The sequence below is a fragment of the Sarcophilus harrisii genome, chromosome 4 (genome assembly GCF_902635505.1).
Source record: "Sarcophilus harrisii chromosome 4, mSarHar1.11, whole genome shotgun sequence".
NCBI lineage: Eukaryota > Metazoa > Chordata > Mammalia > Dasyuromorphia > Dasyuridae > Sarcophilus > Sarcophilus harrisii.
In genome coordinates this window covers 454,357,395-454,372,526 of record NC_045429.1, presented here as the reverse complement: position 1 = coordinate 454,372,526, position 15,132 = coordinate 454,357,395, and the positions used below count along the sequence as shown (strand labels likewise).

General features: G+C 45.0%; 1 protein-coding gene across 1 annotated transcript; it reads left to right on the top strand.

Annotated features, from left to right (window-relative positions):
- The first annotated feature begins 1,042 nt into the window (after positions 1–1,042).
- LOC116423671 (5-hydroxytryptamine receptor 3C-like) lies at positions 1,043–13,182 on the top strand. The gene is made up of 9 exons (XM_031968760.1): positions 1,043–1,113; positions 5,606–5,787; positions 6,490–6,534; positions 7,090–7,199; positions 7,610–7,779; positions 8,434–8,594; positions 11,347–11,551; positions 11,706–11,921; positions 12,684–13,182. The coding sequence occupies exons 1-9, from the start codon at positions 1,047–1,049 to the stop codon at positions 12,896–12,898; spliced, it is 1,371 nt and encodes a 456-aa protein (XP_031824620.1). The 5' UTR covers positions 1,043–1,046; the 3' UTR covers positions 12,899–13,182.
- The last annotated feature ends 1,950 nt before the right edge of the window (positions 13,183–15,132 follow it).

Genomic DNA, 15,132 nt, shown 5'->3' with positions numbered 1-15,132 from the left:
GACGATTTTGGTGGGTGGAGGCAGAGGAGCGGAGAGAGGGGAAAAGAGACACTGCTGGCTGGTTTCTTGTCTGACTGGCTTCTTGACTCAGCTATGCACATTGCTATCGCGATCCTCCCTTCACCTCTGATCCCCCTTTACCTCCGATCCTTCTTCACCTCTACTGAGAATAAAGATTGAAGATTTTCCCTTAACCTGAATTCCTGACTCCGGCTGATTTTAAAATACGCGGTCATCACAGGTTTGGAACATAAACTTATTTGCAGAACATAATAAAAGAGTCTGATGGAAGATTATGAGCAGTCAGTTCACAAAACAGTGTAGAGAGATAACAAGGCCAGTAAATCGATAGAAAATTTGATGTGAGACTCACCAAAGCCAGATCTTTTGCAGAGTCTAGTGGATCGCATGCCAAAGTGGATTCTTATTTAGACAGGATGTTAAACTAACTGAACTCTGAGCTCAAATCCCACCCAGAAATTCCATCCTTCCTTGACTTTATAGCCCCACTTCATATGTGATTATAAAGTATATAAAGACAATTATTTGGAAGAAGGGGAAATGAATAAGCATTTCTAGAAGCCCACTTATATTCTGGGTTTTGTGCTAAGAACTTTTTACAAATCTCTTTGGAGTCTCACAGAAGCCTTTCAGGATAAGTGCTATTATTACCCCCATTTTACAATTGAGAAAACTGAGGCAAATAGACTTGAGGATAGATCTGAACTCAGATCTTTCTGGCTCCAGGCTCAGTGTTCTGTTCTCTGTGCCACTAGTTGGGCATGACCCATACCCGTATGACTCTCAGCCAAGCTGCTTTCTGCCCTGAATTCCCAGCTTCCTATTGGCCTCTGAGTTGCAGAACAGAGTGAGGTATTCTTCTGTTGATACTCTCAAGCCACCAAGTTTACTTGCCAATGAGGAGGCAAGTGTGACCTGACACCAATAGTATTCAAAGTCAGGACCTGAGGTGTGGCTTTTAGTCTATTATTTCTGCTGTGCCCCTGTCCCCTAGCACGTCCCCAGAAGGTCCGGAGAAAAGAAGGATGGAAAAGAGGCAGCCTTGCATGCAGGGATTTCTCCTCTGCCTGATTCTCTCTGTTCTGCTTCAAGGTAAGCCAGGAATTGGAGAAAGGGATGGAGCAGAGCTGGCTTCCAGAAATTCCCTAACCCCTTCGTTTTATTTTTTCCCATCATACCTTTCTCTTGGCTTTTCTTCTTTCTTAGACAGAAACTTAATTATACTGGGTCTTGAACCTTCAGGACTGCCTTCCTCTGCTTCCATTTAGTCACTTTATCTCTGCTGCCCACCTCTCTAATTCTCTTTCATTCAAGCTAAAGCCCCTATACCCACTGTATCCAGGTGCCCCCTGCATTAAAACTAATGCACCAGCATTATGCTGTTTCCCAACCTCTGAAGGCAAAGAGATGTGGGTTTAAATGCTATGGAAACATATTTTAAAATTTTTTATTGATTTTAGTTTTTGTTTTTGTTTGTTTGTTTGTTTGTTTGTTTTTGTTTTTAGATCATCTGTATTTCCATGTGTGTCCATCCTGTAGGGGGATAGTGAGATGGTACAATGGCTAGAATGCCAGGCCTAGAGTTAGGAAGATTCACCTTCTATACTAGCTGGGTGACCCTGGGCAAGTATTTTTACCCTGTTTGTCGGTTTTCCTCATCTTTAAAAAAAAAAAAAAAAAGCTGGAGAAGGAAATGGCAAATCACACCAGTATATTTGCCAAGAAAATCCCAAATGGGGTCACAAAGCCACACAACAACCCATCCCTCTCTTGGCTCTCCTGAAGAGCAATCCTTTAGAACAAAGAATGAAGCAGAGGAGAAAATCAGCCATATTAACCAACATACCCACAAAGTATGGCAACATATGCAGTACTCCATACCTATAACTCCTCTGCAAAGAAGGGGATGGGGGAAAAAGGGGCTTTCTCATTTCTCTTCTTTGTGACCAAGGTTGGTCATAATAATCATGAAGCATTAGTTCAATTTATTGATTATTCTTTCTATTTACATTGTAGTCGTTGGGTAGATTGTTTTTCTTGGTTCATGTATTTTACTTTGTAAGTTCATACAGATCTTTCCATACTTCTTTGTATTCATCATATTTATAATCTGCTATGACACAAGGACATTTCTTCACATTCAGGTGCCGTGGATTGTTTAACCATTTCCCCAATCAAGGGATATCTCCTTTGTTTCTAGTTCTTTGTTCCTTGAAAGAGGGCTGCTACAGATATGTTGGTTTACAAATGTATTATTTCTATTGGCAAATTTATTTATCATATTTACTACACATTTTGTGAAAAGCAACATGGAATAAAGGACACAGAGCCAGCCTAAGATTTTGAAATCTGGGATCCACTTTAGCTTCTGATATATATTGACCGTGTGACCCTAGGCAAGTCACATTCTCTCAATGTCCTTGGCAGCTTTCATAGAGTATAAGTCGCCGAGCAAATGGGGATCTGCATGGGTGGAGGGAGTTTCCTCACCTGGAAGTTCCCTTTATTGAGAAAAATTACAAGTTCACTCCTATCTCCATCCCAAACATTTTTTGTATTGCTCACAATGACCAATGTGACTCATTGCCAGCCTCAGTATCCTTATTTTACATATCAGAAATGTGAAATATAGAGTTAAAGCAAACGATGACCAAGGTCATAAACTTCTAAGTGGAGAAACCGAGTCTCCAAACCTGGTTTTCCTACTTTTTCAGAATGGGACTAGAATTTCATTGTGCTCAGTGGGATTTTTTTTTTCCATTCATATTAGGAGGGGGTAGGGAGATATGACAGGAAGAGGGTCAAAGACAATATTAAATGGGAAATGGTACCAGACACCATTAAACCCAAGAAGAGGGCAGATCTGTAGCTCATCTGATGGGATGCACCTGGTAGTAGAAGGCAAAGTCCTCACAGGGAGGGACTGTTTCATTTTCGTCTCCTTAAGCCCAGCACCCAACATGGTACCTGGTACGGAGGAGGTGTTCAGTGAGTTTCACTGAAGCAGATACAGAGTAACTAGTCAGTGAGAACCCCAGATGTTGGGAATGTTGACTTGAGGGCCACTGAGATAAGGGATGGTGACTTCCAAGGATCCTTGGGATCATTGGGAAGATGACTGAGGAACCCTATGGAGGAAAGTCTCTAACGGGGTGACCCAAGGCTCTCCCTTTGGTGCTCGCTTTACCATCTTTACAGATGATCGCATCAAGGAATAGATAACATAACTCATTAAATATGTAGATGAAGTGGGAGGGGAAATCATGTTAGATGATACAACTGTCTCCCCCCAAATCATGATGAATTAAAAGAATGAAGCAAGTTCAATAAGAAAAAAAATTAATTGGGATAAATATAAAACACTCTCAGACTCAAAGTGTCAATGTCACAGTTTAGAATTAAGAAGTTGTGACAAGAAAACAATTCACGTGAAGAAGAGCTGGGGGTCTAGTGAGATGCAGGAGCAACATGAATCGATAGAAAGTCATGAATGTCAGAAAAGCTAATGCAAGTGGAGGCTCTGTGAAGAGAAGCTCACGGGAGGTGAGCCCTGCTATAATCGCCCTGGGCAGTTCTCCTTCGGGAGTGTTGTGTTCAGTTTTAGTGCCATGTTTTAGAAAATGCAGATCTTTCACGGAATGTGAATGAGGAGGGCTACTAGACTAAAAGAAGGGCCTGGAGACCAAACCGTTCAAGGAATAGTTTAAGGAAATGGAGGGTCTGAAATTAGAGGAACTGGCTTCCAATCCCAACTGTGCCGCCATCTTGAACACATTTTTTTTTTTGAGTCATGTCCATTTTCTTGGGTTCCTTGGCAGGATAATGGAGGGATTATCATTTCCTTCCCCAGGTCATTTTACAGATGGAAAAAACATGAAAACAGGGTGAAATGACTTGCCTAGAGTCACATTGCTAGTAAGTATTTGAGAGTGGGTTTGAGTTCAAGTCTTCTTGACTCCAGGTCCTGCCCCCCACTCACTGTGTCACCAGCTACCCCTTCAGCAAATTACTTCACCTCTTCTCTGAGACTCAGTTTCTTCATTTGTAAAATGAGGGAGTTGGACTATATGACCACCTTTCCAAGACATATCCAACAATTCTATGAAGATTAAGGGAGGAACCTTCTGCCTAGGTTCAAGTATTGGAAAGGTTGTCAGGTGGAAAAGGGATTAGATTTGTGTTCTCTGCTCCCAGAGAGCAGAAATTGGAGGGAATGATTTCAGAAGGCAAAGAGAAGATAGAGATTTAGCAGCAGGGAAAAAAATTCCCAACAAAAATCTGAAGTGGAACGGACTGCTTCAAGAAAAATGCGTCCCTCCCAAGGAAGAGGGGGCACCACTATCGGGATCCAAGCTAGATAAACGTCTGCTAAAAGAGATGAAGCAGCCCAGTACCTAGAGTGTTGGACCTGGATTCAAATTCAGTCTCCGACACTTACTGTGTCATCCTGGGCAAGTCATGTAACCTCTGCCTGCCTCAGTTCTGCCATCTGTGAAATAGGCATAATAACAGCATCCTCCTCCCAGAGTTGGTGTCAGGATCAAATGAGATAATATTTATAAAACACTTTGCAAACCTTTAAGTGCTACAAAAATGCTAACTATCCTCTTCCTCCTCATTCTAGATCTAGGACGGGAAGGGACTTTAGAAACCTTAAGTCAAATTCTCTCCTTCTACAGAGGAGAAAATGAAGGCATTTAGAGGCAAAGTGACTGCCCAGATGTGTTAGAGATAGGACTAGAACTCAGGTCTCCATGATTCCAAGCCTGGCTCCCCATCCCTTTCACCACATAGAACAGGAGATAGGGCGCTAGACTTGGAATGAGGAAGACACGGGTTCAAACGTCACCTCTGACATTTTCTAGTTGTGGAACGATGGGTAAATCATTGAAGCTTTCTGCTCTTTAAGCAACCGAACAATATTAGTAGAAAAATTGCGAAGACACGGGCCTGATTTTCAAAAAATGTAGAGAAGTTTCTGCTTCCGTTAGGTCCGACACGGTGACCTTTGAGCCCCCTTCTTGCTCAGAAATGGGATTCTCTAAGTACCTGGAACAGATAACATCCTGAACAACGGCATTGTAGCAACAACAATAATAATGACAACATTGAGGGCCTTCGCACCTTGAAAGTTCTCAGCCTTGTTTATCCCTTCACATGGTGAGGGCCCTGGGTCTCTGACAGAGAGTCTTTGTGTGGTGAAGGGAAACGAAGGCCAAATCCTTTTTGGACTTGGATGGGAGGTCTATAGAGATAGAGCATCCCCGAGATGGCCCAGGAAGCTTGGGGTGGGAAGTTGAGGGGCCGTCATTGGCCCAGGGTTGACTTTCCAGGTAGGTTTTGCATCGCGGCAGGAAGCTAGAGGAAGTGAGGTCTGAGAACTGACCACATCAGCTTCCACCATTTGCCTACTAGACAATCTCATACGTCCTGGTCTAAGGTCATGGAGAAGCTACTTGTTGTGAATCAGGAGTGACTTGGAGACTGGGGAGAGTTTGCAGGGCCCCCAAAACGTCCTCTCGGTGACCCAGAACCTGCGGCCCTCTTGTGGAGGAAGCCACAGGAGTGGTATCTCTCTCCCCAGGTTCCCTGTCCCACGCTAGGAGCGATGCTTACACCATCAACTGTTCAGGGTTCCACCTGAATGGGGTGGACCCCGCCGCCTTCCAGCCAGTGTTTGACAGAAAGGCCTTCCGTCCAGTCATCAACAGCAGCATTCCCACCCTGGTCAACATCTCCTTTACCCTCTCTGCCATTTTGGATGTGGTGAGTCCTGACCCACCATGTTTCCCTGGGCCCCAAATATGGAGGAGAGATAAAGGATAGGGTTGGCTTTGATGTCACATGACCAGTTCCAGCTCCCGGCTCTCCTCTTATCTGTATGGCGGTGGACAGGTCAGTTTCCCACATGATTTTTCTGATTTGGTGAATTCAGTTTCTCCCAAATTGGATTCTCTCAGGAATTCTCCACCGGCCGCCCAGGCACAATGGTCTCCTTGGGGCAGTGGATAAAACACCGGACTTGTAACGGGCAGACAACTGGATTCAAATTCTGCCTCTGATCCTTACGAGTTCTATGACAATCTGAAATCTCTGAGACTCAGTTTCCTCATCTGAAAAATGGGAATTGTAATAACCAAAGTGCTTCCCTCACAGGGAATGTTGTAAGAATATCTACAAAAGTGGAGCACTTTATAAGGGGGGGGGTCTTCTCTGGCCTCAGTTTCCCCATTTATAAAAAGTATAAAACCTTTTCTAAAGCATATCATGCATCAATTACTTTTCAAACCCTGCCCCGAACCCTCCACTCATCTCTTTGGTTTACTTACCTGCTCAGACTCATCTTGGTTCCCTGACTTATATGTGTCGCATGGGATAGATAACCTGGGAACCTAAGAGCAGGAAAGAGGCTGGTGTGGAGCTGCTCTTCCCAGGCTCCCAGAGCCTGATGGGAACCTCTTTCCTTAGGATGCCCAGATCCAGCTCCTGACATCCTTTCTCTGGGTGAACATGGTAAGACCCACTCCCCTGCAGAGTTCCGCCTTTTCTGCCCCTCAGGTCACATTCCCTCTGGCTGTGGGGGCCCCTGGGAATTGGACAGGACACTGCATTTTGAGTCACTTGTCTGTATTTGCTGTCCAGACCTCTTTCTGTATGGGTTGTCTCCCCCTTAGGACACCTTGGGGGCAGGGGCTGTATTTTCTTTGGATCTGTAAGTGCTTAGCGCCAGGCCTGGTACCAAGTTTGGGCTTGGTCAATGTTTGTTGATTGGGCAAAGCTTCTGGGGCAGTCGCCAAGCCCTGAAGGCCGAGACCAAAGAAAGACTTGGAGAGGGTGGGCAGTCCAGATCAAAGGGCCAGAAGGTAGGAGGTGAGTACAGGCTCTTAATTCAAGGGCCCTGGAAACCAGCCTGAGGATCCCCCTGGAATTGGAGCCACTGGGAAGACAGGTGGGACCTCACTTAACATGGGGAGATTGCTGTGGGTCCAGAGAGATCAGGGTTTAAGAGGCCATGAGGAGGGAAAGAGATGGGGGCCCTTACCTAGCCTCCACTGCTCTGGACTTTAGGTTTGGGACAATCCCTTCATCAGGTGGAACCCGGAGGAGTGTGGAGGCTTAAAAAAGATCAGTGTGGCAGCAAAGAACCTCTGGCTCCCAGACATCTTCATCATAGAATTGTGGGTATCAGACCAAAAAGAGGCGGAGGGACCCTCTCCCACCCCCCAAGGAAGGATAGAGTCCCAAAGAGAACACACCCAAAGGGTGCGATCTTTCAGGGCTAGAAGAGCAAGATGGAAGGGAGTAGGCTCCCTGGGAGGATGGGGGAGGATTGGGGAGCACGGTATGAGCAGAAGATGGTGTCTTGGCAAAAGCAGAAGGAAGGAAGCGACAAGAAGGGCAGAAAAAACAATGGCTTTGGAGTCAGAGGGCCTGGGTTCAAATCTTACCTCCCATACGTAGGACAGGTCACTTAATCTGCCTGAGCCTCCGTGTCCTCAGCTGTAAAATGGAGGGGGTTGGGCTAGATGACCTCTTAGGCCTCCAGTTCTGGGATTTGTGACCCTGACTTCTGCACCCCCACGTGCAGCATGGATGTGGACCAGACCCCGCCCAGCCTCTCCGCATACGTGTACAGCAGTGGCAGGATCAAGTATGACAAGCCCATGAAGGTGACCAGCATCTGCAACCTGGACATCTTCTACTTCCCCTTCGACCAACAGAACTGCACCCTCACCTTCAGCTCCTTCCTGTACACAGGTGAGGGCGGGGGACCGGTGTTCGGTATATAGTAGGCATTTAATAAATGTCGATCAGCTGAGATTGTGTGTGTGTGTGTGTGTGTGTGTGTGTGTGTGTGAAGCACTTGCAAGCACTTGCACTTGCTTAAAGCACTATAAATGTTAGTTATCGTTGTTATTATTACTTTTGGTTGATACTCTCCAAATCACAAGGGATAGTAAAGACCCAGAAAAGACTCTTGTGAGATGATATTGAAAATGAGCTGAAAGATTAAAAATTTTTAAAAAGAAAGAAAGAAAAAGAAAATGAGTTGAAGGGCAGTTGTGAAAATTAGAAGAGAAGGGAGAGACCCAATGGATGAGGAGAGGCGGGGAGGTGAGCCAGAAGCAATTTTGATTAAATTTGTAGATTAAAAAACTGGGCGTCTGTGTGCACACAAGGGTGAGAGCTGCACCCCCTCGAGATCTCTGGCCACTGGAAGCTTCCTTGAGGCAAAGGGGACTCTGCTGATCTCAAAGTAAATAGCAATCTGCCATGGAGTCTCACTTTCGGGCAAGAAGAGTGGGTAGAAAATGGCGTTTGAAAGCGCCCCTCGTGGTTGGACACAGGTCCCAGCTCGACCTCGCCAGCCTTAGGCCCAGCTCTGCTAATTCCGTCTGGTCTCCTTTGCAGTGGACAACCTGCTGCTGGGCATGGAAAAGGAAGTGTGGGAGATCACAGACAACTCGCGCTCCGTCATCCGCACTCAAGGGGAGTGGGAACTCCTGGGCATCAATAAAGCCACCCCGAAGCTGATAGTGGGTTCCAGTCTTTATGACCAGATCATGTTCTATGTGAGTCCAGATAGCCCCGGTTTTCATCCCTTCTTCCCAAGCAATGTCGCCGTGACTTGCTCCTGAGGCACTGAGAGAAGGCGAGAGTCCGTCTCGGCGGGTCCCATAAGCGTGTCTCCCTCCCAGCTGTTCTGGTGATAACAATCACAGGGGCAGAAAGTGTCGGGAAGGGGCTAGAAACCGCCCCGATGTCAGCAATGGAGCTGGCCAGGGAAACGCCTGAAGTCAGAGGGCCTGGTTCAAGAGCAGACTTTCTTCCATATAATCTGAAGGGAGTCACTTAAGCTCTTCATCTGTAAAATGGCTAGTGGACTTCGGAAGTCCTTTCTAAACCTATGAAACTAAAAAAAATTATCACTAGATCATATGATCAAGAAGAGGTCCTGTTTGTCCCCAAATATCCGAGGCCCTTGTTTTCTGGCAAGAGAAAAGCTGAAGAAGACGCAGAGAAAGAAGGTGAAAATCCTTTGTCTCTGAAAGTATTGTGCTCTTATCTTATGAAAAAAATGAGAAGTATTATCGCAAAGAGACTTTGTTACCCCCAGTGTGCTAAATGGTGTGAAACGAAGCACAGTCTTCCCTCCCTCCCTCCCTTACTAGTAAAGTACAGGATGGTGATGGGGTTGGATCAAAGCTTCTTAAACTATGGGTCATGACCCCATGTGGAAACATGTGACTCAATGTGGAGGACATGAAATTATGATTTGTTATCAGCAAATGCTTGCTTTGTATATCAATTTTATATATTTTATATCTATTTTATATATACTTAGGGAAACATAAAATTTCTCTGGCAAAAAGGGCTTGCAAGTGGAAAAAGTTTAAGAAGCCTTGAATTAAATAACCAAAAACCACGCTGAAAATAGACATTGGCCGGGGCTGCCAGGTAGGGCAGTGGATAGAGCAAAAGCCCTAGTTCAAATATGACCTCAGACACTTCCTAGCTGTGTGACTCTGAGCAAGTCACTTAGCCCCAGTTGCCTCAGCAAAAAATAATAATAATGTACATTAGCTAAGAAAGAGCTATAGTTCTGCTTATTAATATAAGCAGAACTCTAGATATATAATTTATATATAATATTAATAAGTTGATTTTAATTAATTTATAAATAATTTTAATCAACTTAAATTTTAATTAATCTATATATAATATTAATATTAATTATGGATTGACTGTTCAATTTAGGGAGCTGACAAATGGAATTCTGAAGGACTTATTCTCATATTAATTTTATAATCCTGAGGTGGAGGGCAATTAAGGGATTCATTAATAAAATGTCAACACATCTCTCAAGGAAATGAACTTAGACTCTTTACCCCAGTTCATAAAATAAACCGGAGAAACCTTTCCTAAGAGTCTTCTTCATCTCTCTCTAAATATCAAACTCTTCAACATCACCGCAACCCATCAGAGTGGAGAGAGAAGCTGGTCTTGGAGCTGGGAAGACTCAAGTTCAAGTATTCCCTCCTACACATAGGGACTGTGTGATCCCAGGCAAACCACACGATTTCTCAGGGTTCTCTGGAGGCAAATCTCGAAGTCTGTACATGGAAGCGAAGATATGATCCTGCTTTGATTGTCAGAGGGAGCTTCTTTGTCTTGGAGTTTTCCATGCTAATAAAACCAGAGGTTCAATTTCCATCCCTCTATGTTAATAATGTTATGAATTAGAAAACAAAGACGATTATTTATAATAATGGGATCATTTATAATTGTTTATAAAAATTATGTTAACAGTACAAGTGATCCCACTTGGAGTCATCTCAAACCATCCCTGCTTTTCTGAGAACGTATCCCACACTATTTAGCCCACTCAGGATAACAAAGTTTCTCCAAGAATCCTCCTCATCTTCTTCACGAGAGAAAGGCTAAAGTGCCCCAAAGAACATATTCGTCTATTTTCTCTGTGTTTCTTCCAGCTTTTCTCTTGCCGTGACAGGAAAACAACCTCTTCAGCTTTTCTCAAGCCCTCCCTCAAAGAGTCTCCCTCTATATTTTCTCTTCATAAAATTCTTTTTATATTGTTTCTTTATAAAATAAGAGCTAAGACAGTTCTGACAGGAGAGAAGTTTCCCCTCACCTCCTTCTCTCTGACTTTCCTTCCAACTCCTCAAAGGTCAAAGTTAAAACACAAGCTTTTCTTGCCCCCATAGGGAAAAGCCCCTGGTAGAATGGTAATTATTACGATGGCTCTTCTTGGAGATAGGATGGCATCTCCAAGGAACAGGAAATAGCACCATCTGGATACAATAGAGAGGAAGGAGGAAGGGCAGGAATAGGCGATAAGCCCATAGAAAGAGCCAGACTGCATCGGCTCTCTGGGTCTGATGGGTGGTTGTGTTGTAGCCTCAAGGCAATAGGGAGTCACTGAGGTTGACCCTAGCAGGTCAGTCTGGGCCATGGGGTTGTCACTGGTGTCTGTGTGGAGAAGGGACTGGAGGGAGAAAGATCAAAAATCAGGCAATGGCAAAAGTAGAGCCTAAATATGTTTTAGATCATGGTAGAGAGAACTCAGTCAGTCAGTCCATAAACATTTATTAAGCACCTGCTGTGTGCCAGGCGCCATGTTAAGTGCCAATTCATAGAAAAGCAGACTTTGGTGGCGACTCTGAGATGAGAGGGACTGGCTTAGTCAGAGAGGAAAGTATTCATTATACTGTGAAGTTCTGATGAAGACTCTCCCCAAGAGCCCCCCATCGGGTTCAGAAAGCCCTTCATTTCCCATCTCTCCTTCTCCCTCTCCTTTTCCAGGTGACCATCCGGCGCCGACCCAGACTCTACATCATAAATCTTCTGGTGCCCAGTGGCTTTCTGATAGCAATCGATGCCCTGAGCTTCTTCTTGCCAGCTGAGGGTGGCAACCGGGCCCCTTTCAAGATGACTCTGCTGCTGGGATACACTGTCTTCCTGCTCATGATGAATGATTTATTGCCCCCCAGTGGCACCCCCCTCATCAGTATGTCTCCCTCCACTGTGGGGAGGAAGGAGAGGTCTGGGGGACAAGGGATCCTGGGAAAGAGCTTTGTTATGGGATCGGGGTTAGGATGGCGGGAGTTTGGGAGTCGCTCTGCCCTTCCTCACTGAGACCCCCCTCCTCCTATGATCCTCAGGTGTCTACTTTGCTCTGTGCCTGTCCCTGATGGTGGTCAGCCTGCTGGAATCCATCTTCCTCACCTACCTTCTGAATCTGGTCACTACCCAGCCCCCACCCATGCCCCGCTGGCTCCATTCGCTGCTGCTGCGCTATCTCAGAGCAACAGACTGCTACAAGAAGAGGCCCCAGAAAGAAACCAAGGGCTCTGGCCCCAGTCTCGTCCACCTGCCTGGTAACTGCACAAAACACCTACGCTATTAGCCCTATTTTGCCCCCGTGTCCTATAAAGTTCCACTTCTTTGTTCTATTCCTCATGTCCTTCCCAACTCACGACTGAGCCCCTGTCCTCAGGTACCAGGAAGCTAAGAACATTGGGCTGATTCCAATAAAGTGAAACAGAAGGGGCTTAAATGTAAAGCCCTAGGCTTGAGTTAAAAAAAAAATCAGTTGGATAAGTACAGGATTGTGGAGCCATAGGGAGATAATAAATCACCTGAAAAAGATCTGGGGGTCTTGGGTGAGCACAAATTCCAGATCAATCAGCACTTTGACAAGGTAGCTCAAGAAGCAGAAGCAAACTTATCCTGCATTAGTTCGAGCAAAAAGAAGATGATTGTCCAGCGGACATCTAGCCCATATCAGGGCTATTTTGGTCCATTCTGGGTCCAACACTTTAGGAGGATGTTGATAAGTTGATAAGCACAAAAATGCTCAGAGAAGTAATCAGGATGGTGAAGAGACCCAATTCATGCATCTGGGGGATCATTTAATAAACATGGCTAAATATTTACCACAAAACATATTGAGTTTCACAAACAATCCTTGGGAGTTGTCCCGACGGGTAACATCCTCATTTTACAGATGAGGAAACTAAGGCCCAGGGAGTTTAAGTGACTTAATTATGGTCTCTCTCTCTCTCTCTCTCTCTCTCTCTCTCTCACACACACACACACACACACACACACACACACACAATCTATGATTCTCTCTATAGGGCTGATGGAGCCAGTGGTTATGGCAGCATGGGTACCGGGCTCCAGTGAGACCAGCCCAAATGGAGACCCAGGATCCAAAAGGCTGCCATTGGAATCATCAGCAGTTAACTTGTGGAGGAAATTCTGCCATATCCTGGACTCGCTGCTCTTCTGGCTTTACCTGCTGTTCATGAGCTCCTCTCTCATCACAATCATAGCTCTCTGGAACTCCTAGAAGCAGGACGACTCCCCCCAATTTCTGCTTATACTGGCTTTTGGTGAGCAATCAACCGCCATCCATTCCCCTGTCCCAATGACCATCCTGTCCATACCTCAGTTTACCCCCAGCTGAGTCCTCCCAACCAGCTTAGAACTCATTTCCCTTACTCCCTTAGAGCCCTTGTTTCTACCCCCTTAAAGCTTCCTCAGCCCCTTCTATCCAGACCTACCTTTTTATCCCTTGAGGATCTAGCCCGTAGGAGCCAGCCAATCCCTGAGCTGTCCTAATAAATCATTTTGCAGAGAGCCCTGTGTCCTTGGAGTATTTTCTCTTAAGTGCACAGAATGCTAGAGATGAGCATTGTGAAGAGATGAGACTCTTGGGATAAGAGTCTTGCCCCCTTCTGGCAAAATGGCTGCCGTCCCAGGCTAATGAGAATCCTTTCTCTCCCTTCACATTTCTCCAATTGTTTCTTAGGATTTTCTAGGGAAACCAACTCTTTTGTTCTAATTTTACATCCTTATCAAGTATTTGCACATGTATACACTTTTTTGGTAAATTTCATATTTGACCTTTTAGATTTATTTTTCTTCTCTCCTCTATCACTTAGGCTGCTCTGTAACTATAATCACAGAATCAGCCATTGAAGGCACTTTAGAGATTTTCTATTCCAATACCTTTATCATACAAAATAGTAAATTGAGGTTGAGAGAGAAGAAATCACAAGTCAATATCAGAATTAGAATCCAGGTCTTTTAACTCCTCATCCTATGTTCTCCCATTGTATCATTCTCTCTCTCGTTCTACTGATGATTTCTTTTCTTTTCTCTTTTCTTTTTTCTTTTTTCCTTTTGTGAGGCAATTGGGGTTAAGTGACTTTTTCAGGTCAATAGCTAGGAAGTGTTAAATGTCTGAGACTGAATTAGAACTTAGGTCCTGTAAGGCTGGTGTTCTATCCACTGTTCCATCTAGCTGCCTCACCATGATACATTTCCCCCATGATTTCATAGGAAAGACACTTGTAAACAGGCAAAGGGTCAATTTTTATAATAGACCATTGTGTTTATCTGTTATGTTGGTTCTACAGAAAAGGAACCTTCCTCTTCTTCATTCCAGGCCCTCTGGGGAGATGCAAACATAGCTCACACCTGCCCCTCTGATCCCCTTCATCCCATAATGAGTTTGTTCAAACGACTTTTAAATTTTATTAAAAATTAAAAAAGAAAATTAATCATCAGTATTTAAATTTAATTAAAAAAAACCAAGTAGCACAGTGGATAAAGTAAAGACGTTTCTCCCATTTCCCATGAGACATATGCTCCCCAGGTTACCACACCACAAGTGAGATGGGGAACGTGTGCAAAGGACACGCCTGATGTAGGAAACATGACCATGAGGAGCAGCTGGCCAGGGAAACCGCATGGAAGGCACCCACTTGGGGAAATGGGGGCCCCGGAAACATGGGAGAAAGGGAAAAAACCAAGAATGTATGTGGACAGGGCCACTGAGTGCTGGGGCCACTCGTATCTTGGAAGTGCAGGATCCCTGGTGATCTCTGACCACATCATCATGCTCTGCTGACTGTTATCTCTGCTAGCCACATTGTCTCTGACGAGGCATCTCCTGTCTGTCTGCATAGTCTTTCTGAGAGCCCACTCTTCCCACGTGCAAAGAGCCAGGTAATGCAGGTAGATCACACGTGTGGGCCGGGCCACTCTCAGCTCAAGCCCAGCACACAAGTTGTTCTCTCATCCTCCTGGGTTCTTACACTCCTCCCCTGTGGGGGGTGTCTTTGCAGGGGCCCGCTGCGTTCCATCCCCCACTCAATTGTGTTCAATTATGGGCACCACAATTTAAGAAGGATATGGATCAACTGTAAGCCACCAGAATGGCAAAGAACCTTGAATATAATCCATAACGTCAACCATCAACAAGCATTTATCATGTGCCTACTATATGCTAGGCTGGGCGGCGAGGTGGTAGTATGAGTAGACCCCCAGCCCTGGAGTAGAAAGATTCACCTTCCTGAGTTCAAATCTGACTTCAGACACTTACTGGCTGTGGGATCCTGAGCAAGTCACTTAACCCTGTTTGCCTCAGTTTCCTCATCTGTAAAATGAGCTGGAAAAACCACTCCAGTACCTTTGCCAAGAAAATCCCAAGGGGGGTCACAAAGAATAGCACAAGATTGAAACAATTCCACAACAAACTGGGCTAGATACTGTTCTAGGTGCTGAGGGTACAAAAAA

What these genes read in the sequence shown, in the direction of transcription:
- LOC116423671 (XM_031968760.1), top strand. Translation starts at nt 1,047, where the DNA reads ATGGAAAAGAGGCAGCCTTGCATGCAGGGATTTCTCCTCTGCCTGATT. An exon ending in CCTTTCTCTGGGTGAACATG is followed by an intron (nt 6,535 to 7,089) that starts GTAAGACCCACT and finishes TCTGGACTTTAG; the next exon opens with GTTTGGGACAATCCCTTCAT. An exon ending in ATGACCAGATCATGTTCTAT is followed by an intron (nt 8,595 to 11,346) that starts GTGAGTCCAGAT and finishes CTCCTTTTCCAG; the next exon opens with GTGACCATCCGGCGCCGACC.